The sequence below is a fragment of the Salvia splendens genome, chromosome 2 (genome assembly GCF_004379255.2).
Source record: "Salvia splendens isolate huo1 chromosome 2, SspV2, whole genome shotgun sequence".
In the NCBI taxonomy this organism is placed as follows: domain Eukaryota; kingdom Viridiplantae; phylum Streptophyta; class Magnoliopsida; order Lamiales; family Lamiaceae; genus Salvia; species Salvia splendens.
The window spans coordinates 42,405,614-42,415,807 of NC_056033.1; the positions used below are offsets into that span (position 1 = coordinate 42,405,614).

The window sequence follows — 10,194 nt, forward strand, 5'->3', positions numbered from 1 at the left end:
TTATAATGTACGTATGTGTTTCTATTTTAACCCCAAAACAGATAGATTGGGTCCGAAAAGAATAATATCGCAGCATGGGAAATAGAAAGTGTTTAACTCACTTTTCTTTCTTTTCTATATAGTCACTTTATTCTTATAATTTAATTTAATTTAATTAATTTATTTATTCATCTTTATGAGGACAAGAGCAACAACATTGGCATGTTCCAGATCTTCCGCACGTGCTTTTCTTTCACTAGATGTAGTTAATCACGTGCCAGCTTTAATTTAGTGTATAATTTATTATTAGATTCAAATCTCAACTGAGATGTTATGACTATAATAGTAATATAAAAAAATCTCGATACATACTATGTGGAGTAATTAATTTTGTTCACTTGATCACAAAAATCAATGCATATTTTGAGATTCGATTTATAAAGCATGGAATATTATCTTGATTATATAATTGTAAAGGAAAATGGTTGAAAAAGTTGAATTTTGCAAGAATAAACAATAAAATTGAACGTGTATATAACTTGACTAGTAAAAGGCACAATATAATAAGCTTATACATGTAAGAAGGAAGTTCTCAGGTAAATACATTTTACAAGTCGATATATTTTTAAAAATTATTGTCGATTATTATGTGGTGGGAAAACAAAATAAATCACTCCAATTTTGCAGATCAAAATTGTAATAATATTGCTGTCTTTGTATCAGACATGATCTCTAAACAAAATCTTGTGGCCCAATTGGCTGAATAAGACAAGTGTATTTTTATAAATATATTTGCACGTATCAGAAAATAATACATATTGTACTTTTATTAGTATAATAACCAATAAATAATAAATTTGCTTGTAAGTTGGAGAATCTTGGCATGTTTGTATATCTAATTAATATAATTATATTTCATTTAAAAGGACATATAATATGAAAACTCCTCACCGCAGGATAGGAAAATGGGCCTTTTTTATGGGTCAAGTGAAACAGTTGTGTTAGACCAGCCCATTTATTTAGTAGTGGGCTATAGAAATAAAATGTGTGCCATATTTTAATCACTCAACATTATTTAATTAAAAACAAGGAAGCCCATGTCGAGGCGTATCCCGTTCAATAGAAGTAATCACACCCAATAGGCCCACATTAATGTGACCTACAATAAAATTAGCAAATTATAATTCTTAATTATATCGAAATTCATATAAGCTAGATAGTAGTACTAATTTATAAAGAATATTAAGAAGATTTATGGTTCTATTGCATTGCTAAAAAATATACTATTATATTTGAAATCACTAATATAAAATGAAACTATATTAATTCAAATTAGGAGATGCGCGCGCTAAGTTACAAGTAGTCATTATGACATTGTGCCGCAACTTCGGGCGATGCGCAAATGAGACCTCTTAATAATTTTCACAATTATTTTCGCGGGATATTTCAAAAGAAAAACTTTCTTTGTTGTGGTGAAGTTGTGTCACGATCCGGTAAAGTTGAAAATTTATAAACATTTATGTAATACTCCTATATCTTAAGGAAGTATAGTAGTAATATTAATGATGTCATAATTATGTAACGTATTTGGCTAAATGAAGGCGGGAGAGGAAGTTTTGAAAATTTTAAAATTAGCGGTTTTTTACACACAATTCCATTTATATTCCAAACTTAACTTTTACTCTCACAAACCTTTCATTTTCCTTCCATTGATTTCCCAAAACACCCCTGCGCAACCCAACCAAATTTATCCTCACATCTTCTCTCAATGGTGAACAGCAACCACACCGCCCGTCGCCGCCGCGACGAGCCGCCGGCGTCGCGGCGGAGCTTGAGGAGGAAGCTGAACGAGGAAGATCGCTCGCCTGTCGATCTGCATCAGGAGCTCCTTAGCCAAATCCGCGCTCAACTCGAGATCCTCGATTCCTCCTTCTCTTCCGCCGAGGAAAGCCGCGAATCTGCCCAAGCCGCACTCAGCGTCCTTGCCGAGCTCGCGAAGAACGGTACGAGATTCGAAAGTGAACGGAAATGGAAAATTAATAGCTAGCTTTTGTTTGATATTTTTGGTTAATTGATTGTTATGCACGGGAGCGCGTATGAGCTAATCTTATAGTTACGGATTTGATCTGCGTTATTCTAATGCTGTTTATAGATTGAACCGTTTGTGAAGAGTGTTATATTCTCTGATAAGCTAATTAATTACTTATTTGATGATTTGCGTGATTCAAACTCAGTGAGCGTTTTTTTGAATTTTGAGGTTCTATATGATATATGTATTTCATATTGTGGTGACAGAGGATATAGTGAATGTGATTGTGATTGCGAGGTGATTCCGTCGCTGGTGAATTTGTTTGCTTTTGTTTTGGTGAATTTATGGATTGTTATGCATGGGCATAGATTATGCGAGTGTGAGCTGGAATTTTTAGTTAGGGATTTGATCTGCGTTATTGCTGCTGATAGAGTGAACCAGTTGTGAAGAGTGTTATATTCTCTGATTAGCTAATTAAGTGCTTATTTGATGAGTTGTGTGATTCAAACTGAGCTAATGTTTTTTGAATTTTGAGGTTCTATATGACGTAGATATTTTATTTATTCGTATGTGGTGACAGAGGATGTAGTGAATGTGATTGTGGATTGCGAGGCGATTCCGTCCCTGGTCAGGCATCTGCAGATTCCACCACCTCTGAGAGAGGGAGACACTGATCCGATTCCATACAAGCATGAAGTGGAGAAAGCGAGTGCCTTCGCGATAGGGCTTCTTGCTATCAAGGTGGTTGTTAAAATCACGTTTTGTACTTATTGATTCTTATGCTATCAAGGAAATTAGGAAGCTGTTAAAATCTTGTTATCCTCAAACTGGTGGACATATTATGCAGCTCTTTTTTTATTCTTTGATACAATAAAGTTGAACAAATTCTATTGGCATTTATTGGTAAGATTTTCATTAACCTGATTACGATCGTTTTCAAGGATTTACTTTCTTATTTTGATAGATTTGTCAGATATTTTAATAAATATGAATGCAGTTTATGGTTTTTCGTTGTGTTAATTATGTAGCATGGCTTTCAACTGGAATGATCCAATATCATTACTGGACACTATCATGTTCTTATGGTTTTTTGACATATTTATTTATCACTGCCTTTGGATTTGCAGCCAGAGCACCAGCAACTCATTGCTGATGCAGGAGCCATACCACATCTTATTGATCTATTGAAAAGGCATAAAGATGGGGTAAACGCTCGAGCAGTGACAGGGGTCATTAGAAGAGCTGCTGATGCAATAACTAATCTAGTACATGAGAATAGCAGCATTAAAAACCGTGTTAGGTAACTTTCTTGACTCTCACTTATATGATTGGATATTTTCATATTTCCTGCTTTTTAATTTTTAAAATCATTCTGTCAGGGTTGAAGGTGGTATTCCTCCTCTCGTTGAGTTGCTTGAGTATTCTGACCCAAAGGTGCAGAGAGCAGCAGCTGGAGCTCTTAGAACACTTGCCTTTAAAAATGATGAGAACAAAAATCAGGTATATGTCATACTCTATAACATAGTGTAAAGTAGCAGCTTATGTTATTCCATTCCTTTTTTTAAAAAAATATTTGTCTACTCTCAGATTGTGGAATGCAATGCCCTACCCACTCTAATATTAATGCTGCGGTCTGAAGATTCTGCTGTACATTATGAAGCGGTTGGCTATGCTTAGCACTTCTTAATCTCTTTCAGCTCATTTATATTTCTACTTGCTCAGGGACTTTGAATTTGTTGTATTCTCAACTGCTACTAATGCTACCTGTAGGTTGGTGTAATTGGAAATCTCGTGCATTCATCTCCCGATATTAAGAAAGAAGTGCTTGCTGCTGGAGCTTTGCAGCCTGTTATTGGTTTACTCAGGTATGATAGAGCAAAAACAGTTGGAGAGACCAATAACTTTGTAGTAATTGAGGAACTTCTGTTGCATGAGCATGGTGCTTCTATTCCCCCTTTCCAAGAGACAATTACATGCTGCTTTTGGTGTCTTTCTTTAAGTCTTTGATGTCTATGATAACAGCTCAACTTGTGCTGAGAGCCAACGAGAAGCTGCTTTGCTGCTTGGGCAATTTGCTGCTGCAGAGTCAGACTGTAAGGTTGAACAAAACAATAATGTTTACTGTTTTTTAATAGAATCTAGTAGAATGTTGATTATATCAATTTCTGACAATTTAATATATGCTTGTGCAGGTGCATATTGTTCAAAGAGGTGCTGTTTTGCCATTAATTGAAATGCTCGAGTCACCTGATATTCAATTGAAGGAGATGTCAGCCTTTGCACTGGGGAGGTTAGCTCAGGTAAAATTTGCCATGTCTTTCTTTTAGAACTAATTGTAACTTTATTCTCCTGCCACTTTTTGTGTTGCACCCTCCCAGTTTATTTCCAGGCGTATGGTTATGCTAAACATATTTTGCACTCTTGCAGGATACCCACAATCAAGCTGGTATAGCACACAGCGGTGGAGTGTCCCCATTACTAACGCTCCTTGAGTCGAAAAATGGATTTTTGCAACATAATGCAGCGTTTGCTCTTTATGGGCTCTCTGACAATGAGGTTAAATATAACTTTAAGATGCAGTCCAGTATTTATGTTATATAAGCCCTGGCTATTTTTATTGGCTGAGCCTAGTGATATCAAATTTTAAACTTTGTTTTCCATGCATCCTTGTAGGACAATGTTGCAGATCTTGTTAGGATTGGGGGTGTTCAGAAGCTTCAAGATGGTGAATTTAATCTTCAAGTAAATGATCTGATCCACTTCTTTTCAATAAAGAATATCCTTTTGTTTGCTGTCAAAGTCATGTTTTACCTTTTTACACGCAAGTAATAAGTCTCGGAATTTTGCTTCTGCTGCAGCCTACTAGAGATTGTGTAGCCAAAACGCTGAAACGACTAGAAGATAAAATACATGGACGGGTGAGTTATGTATATAATAAATCATCCCAGCACTTCTTACAGTATATGTATATCAGTGATCTAATCCATGTGCAAACTTTGATTTACTGGTATGCCGTTATTTACAAAACACAAATATATAGATAATCTGGATGTGAACACTATTAAACAATTTCTTATGGACAGGTATTAAGCCATCTATTGTATATAATGCGTGTGGGAGAGAAAGATATCCAAAGACGAGTGGCTCTGGCTCTGGCACATCTTTGTTCTCCAGATGACCAAAAAACTATCTTCATCGATAAAAATGGTATGCTGTTTATTACAAAACCAACAAGGTCAATGTGATGTACTTTATGCAATGCAATTCTTGGTATGTGACTGGAACTTAGTTCTCCCACCTACTGCATATCTTGCAGGACTGACGCTACTCTTGGAGCTGCTAGAATCAACGAACCCAAAACATCAAAGAGATAGTTCTGTTGCTTTAAGCAGGTTGGCCAATAAAGCCAGCTCACTTTCTCCTGTGGAAGCAGCTCCTCCTTCCCCAATAGTTCAGGTAGAGTCAGTTTATCATTGTATCCTCTTGCCATATTGCTGTAATCATTTTCAAATACAATAAAAATGGGTTTTGATTATAAGCTCTTTTCAAGAGTTTATTGTATGTTTTAGAGATGATTAGCCCCTTTGAAGAATTTGACAATCATTAAAAAAATCGATTTTATTTACTCGCAACATAACTATGTGAAGAAGCTAAGTGATATTGATTGTAACCTAATAAGGAATTTATGCCTACTAACCGTGGTGCAATTCTATTGCAGGTGTATTTGGGTGAGCAATATGTAAATAAACCTACATTGTCTGATGTGACATTTTTAGTTGAAGGTAGGAAAGCTTCATAGCTTCATAAATGGCCTGCTGCTTCTGAGATTCATGCTCTATAGTTTCTTCCTAATATCTTATCTCAATTTTGCTTATAATCAGGTAAACGTTTCTACGCACACAGGATTTGTTTGCTTGCTTCTTCCGACATATTTCGTGCCATGTTTGATGGGGGCTATCGGGTGAGTGCACTTTTTTCTGATTATTTCGACTCCATTCATGCTCTTTGCCTTCAATCCTGAGTAGTAGATAATATGTTTGAACATATTTTCCTATGCATCTCAACTGCTACAAACATGATGATGCATGCTCGTTAACTTTGTTCGATTTGTTAATCTCTTAAACAAAATCTATTGAAATCCTTTGCAGGAGAGAGATGCCAATGACATAAAGATTCCAAACATCAGATGGGAAGTTTTTGAGTTGATGATGAAGTAATATGCTAGGAAGAACTCCCTTCGCTACCCTCATCACCATACTCACCTCTATTCTAAACCATGACCATTTCGTTCGCTGCAGGTACATATACACAGGATCAGTCGATGTCAGCTTAGACATTGCACAAGACGTTCTAAGGGCTGCCGATCAGTATCTGTTAGAGGGTCTGAAACATCTCTGCGAATGCACTATAGCACAGGTAACTTCTGCTACTGTCATTGCTGGGGTTGCCTGCACCATCCTGTTGCCGTGTTTGATAAATCTGTCTTATCAGCATATATCCGTTGAGAATATCTCTGTCAAGTACGAGCTGTCTGACGCGTTCAACGCCACTTCACTGAGGCATGCTTGCATATTGTTCGTCCTGGAAAACTACGATAAACTATGTGTAATGCCATGGTAAGACACTTTGTCTCTCAATCTTCGAAAACTTGTTTAGTAACGTGACAAATTGTGTCGTTGCTTGACGGTTGTGATTGTGTTATTTGTAAAGGTACGGTGAGCTGATCCAACGTATTTTACTGGAGATGCGGAATCACTTTGTGAGAGTTCTTACAAGGCCAGTTCACAGTGGAGACAGCTAAATAGGTTTTGTTTTGATCACTGACCAAAGTAATGCTGCTGAAGGATGTACAGTTGTGTAGTTTCACAAACTCACATTTTTTGGAATGACTATGATTTTATACAGAGAATTATTTGATGATGAATGATGAATTGCTTTGATATGGTTGGGATGGAAAATAAACGAAATGGTAAGATGATTGGTAACTATTTTCGTCCATCAAAATAGTCTCACTTATTGACCATACGTATTTTAATGAGCAAGTTATATTAGTACTAAAGTAGAAGAGAGAGAAATGTTGGTAAAATATGAGATGTAAATAAAAAGTCATAAGTAAGTTTTCTAAAATATAATCGAGACTAATTTTAGTTGATAATAAAAATGGAAAAAGAGATTATTTTTTGTGGAGGAAGGGAGTATAATTTATGTATTTTTGGGAGAGATGATTGTTTGGGGTTTTAGAAAAAATAAAATTAGTAATGAAGTAGTATGACTTATTTTCTATTATCAATATTTTAATTACCTTATCTCCCCGTATCTCTTTTATTTTACCAAAACTCTCATATTTTATTTATTTTATTTCTCTCTCTAGTACTTTAAGCATTTTTTCTTCGCCTCTCCTGCTGTACCTACTTTTTCTTATTTTACTAATTTCTTATTAAAACTCGTGTCATCCACGAATGAGACTATTTTTTTGTGGACGGAGAGAGTAGACGAAAAAATTTAGTACTAGAATATGAATTCAACTTTTACGAATAATGAAATAGAAGTGAAATAAGTTACTAGTAGTTGATTGAACGGCCAAGTTCGGAAAAAGTAAAGTGAAACATTTTAATTTTTTGCAAAATGAGATACTTTATGAGCAATATAGTGTATTATGTTATTGTTCTTAATAAAATATGTAAAACAATAAAATAGACAGCGAATCTTTTAAGAAATTATAACACCATCTTTTATTATCATAATTTTAAAGAAGGTTTCCAGCTGATTACAACTTGTGACATTTTCTAGTGAGATGGGAACATCAATATCACTATCTAACATTCACATTTTAACACTTAGGCCAACATCATCCATTCGTTCAATCTATAATCAACATATTTCAATGCACAAAATACTCAAGAATTTGAACATACATAACAAAAATTTAAAAATATCAACCAACACCACAAAAAATATTACCTTCAATTCAAGCTTCACGCTAACAAGGCCAAACTACTGTGCTATTGAGTGGAAGAAGTTAATTGTCTCGTGTTTCACATCGTATATGGGCGGATAGCAGCGATCTTCAGCAGATTATCGTGCAACTGGTCGAGCACAGGTGGTGTCATCTTTGTTCGTCCAGTTCTCTTCCACTCCACATGCCTGGATGGGGCGCTCAACGAGGGCGCCTTTTGCTTCTCGTTTGAGGATTGAACAGTATTTACCAAACGTCTCTACATTGACATGAAGCCGGAAATCTAGAGAAAACAAAAACTTCATCTCCAGTTTGTTCATCTCTGCTGTGGTCACACCTCCAACTCGAGCATAATATGCGTTATTGTAGAATCTGAAAAACCATCCGATCCCGTCCAATCAGAAATGTATCAACTAGCTATCAACAAAGCAGTTGAAAGAAGATAACTTACGCGTCATCCATGAATTTTGCAGCGAGCATTAGGCTGGTGATTGTGAGCCGGTGAACATTCAGGTAAGTTAGTATTGACTTTGTTTTCTCGATGAATCTATCCATGTATATGTATGCCACAACAAAGCATGAAGAGCTGCAGCACGAATACTTGAAAATCCGATCTATGTATTGCTGGATGGCGAGGGAAGGCGCTCTTAACCCGTGGAATATTGTGATGAAGTCTTTCGTTGGTAGAGCTTCTAGCCTCAGACCTCTCTAGCAATGTGGATAAAAGCGAGAGAATTTGGGGATTTTCTACGCTGTCGTTTCTGAAGTCCTGCAGCCCCAACGCCATGTAGTCACTCGAGCACACACCAGCATCGGTTTCAAAGGCCAACGTTCCCATTTTTTGGAAGCGTTCCGAGTATAACCAACTCTATCCAGAGACAAACGTTCGATACACGCGATGCTGCAAAATCATGGATATCAATTAAGATCAGAATAAAATTTTCAAAAACTGAACTATTTATGCATTTTAGAGACTATTCAATGATTAGATTGGCCAAAATTGATCTTTGAATCAACATCTAAATTCCAAGAAGCTCAATCCTAAAGCTCAAACCTCCACTTTTTATTATACCATATCAGCATTCAAACATTATTAAAGGCAACGCACCAGTTCTTGAATCTTGATGGAGCAAGCAACAACAAATAAAGCATAAAATAAAAAAAACACAAGATTTTACCCCCAAATTTCATCTACTGATAACGTGAATGTTGATGTATCCTCAATCTTGCTAAGTATTATGAAAGAAAACAAAACAGTAAATTCAAAACTAACCTAATTAGTATCCAATTAGGCTTCTGAACTAACAAATTATTCCAAGCAAAAAGAAACACTGAAATAATTAAAAAAAATCCAAAATTGAAAAATAAAGAAAGAAACTTACACTAAATTCTCAAGAAATCTGATATTCCCATCTTCCACATTCGCAGTTCATTGCGTTATCTTTTCACAAAATGGCGCACCGCTTTTTCTTTTTGAGCAAAAGTAGATTCAGTGAAGAAGCAAGCAAAGTAAAACCCACCCTTTTTATTTTTTTTTACCCAATGAATATGTTCATTCTAATCTAGTCAAAATTCCAAGAAATTTAATACTCCAAGATTCTATATTGTGAGAATTATATAGTGTATTATAGAATTTCTTTTGAGAATATATATAAATACATCAAATCAAATCTTATGTCTAAACACAGACTAATTACACCGATTTCATTTGCATCGGGCCATCACCACACAATGCCGCGTGACATTAATTTTAATTAAATAAAACAAATAATAGTGATTATGTCATTTTATTTCCATTTTAACACTGCTAAATTAGTTATGAAATCACTTTCTCAAAAGTCAAAAGCTTGCACGTGTTCGGCAATTGGCAATGTTTTTTTACCACGTGTGTTTTGAACTCTCGATTTTGGCGGATTCCGACTAATCCTGTTTGACTGGATTAATGAATTAAAATTGAAATTCTCCCGGCGAGTGATGGGATCTAAACTCATGATCTCAAGGTCACCACAGTGTACTATTTCTAACGAATTGGTAGTTTTCAATTTGATGTTCAAAATTTCTAATTAAAATAATTTATTACAATTAATAGCATTATTTTAAAGGTGGATCTATTTAATAAAAATAAATGATTCATTATTTAAGGAATGATATGCTATATACCTTACTTGAGCTCTTATGTATGCACCACTCTCGTTTGACGCATGTTTAACGTTGTTCGTTTTGATTTATA

At 35.3% G+C, this 10,194-nt stretch overlaps 1 protein-coding gene and 1 pseudogene across 1 annotated transcript; one reads left to right on the top strand and one right to left on the bottom strand.

Moving 5' to 3' along the window:
* Positions 1–1,671: 1,671 nt before the first annotated feature.
* On the top strand, positions 1,672–6,970 carry LOC121767331 (ARM REPEAT PROTEIN INTERACTING WITH ABF2-like). Its single transcript, XM_042163580.1, has 19 exons — positions 1,672–1,982; positions 2,589–2,749; positions 3,136–3,308; positions 3,388–3,508; positions 3,596–3,670; positions 3,779–3,873; positions 4,031–4,106; positions 4,201–4,308; positions 4,436–4,564; positions 4,682–4,750; positions 4,867–4,926; positions 5,092–5,215; positions 5,325–5,464; positions 5,727–5,790; positions 5,890–5,969; positions 6,157–6,221; positions 6,307–6,424; positions 6,500–6,624; positions 6,719–6,970. The coding sequence occupies exons 1-19, from the start codon at positions 1,748–1,750 to the stop codon at positions 6,807–6,809; spliced, it is 2,109 nt and encodes a 702-aa protein (XP_042019514.1). The 5' UTR covers positions 1,672–1,747; the 3' UTR covers positions 6,810–6,970.
* Positions 6,971–7,874: 904 nt separating this feature from the next.
* LOC121769391 lies at positions 7,875–9,559 on the bottom strand (annotated as a pseudogene).
* Between the last annotated feature and the right edge of the window lie 635 nt (positions 9,560–10,194).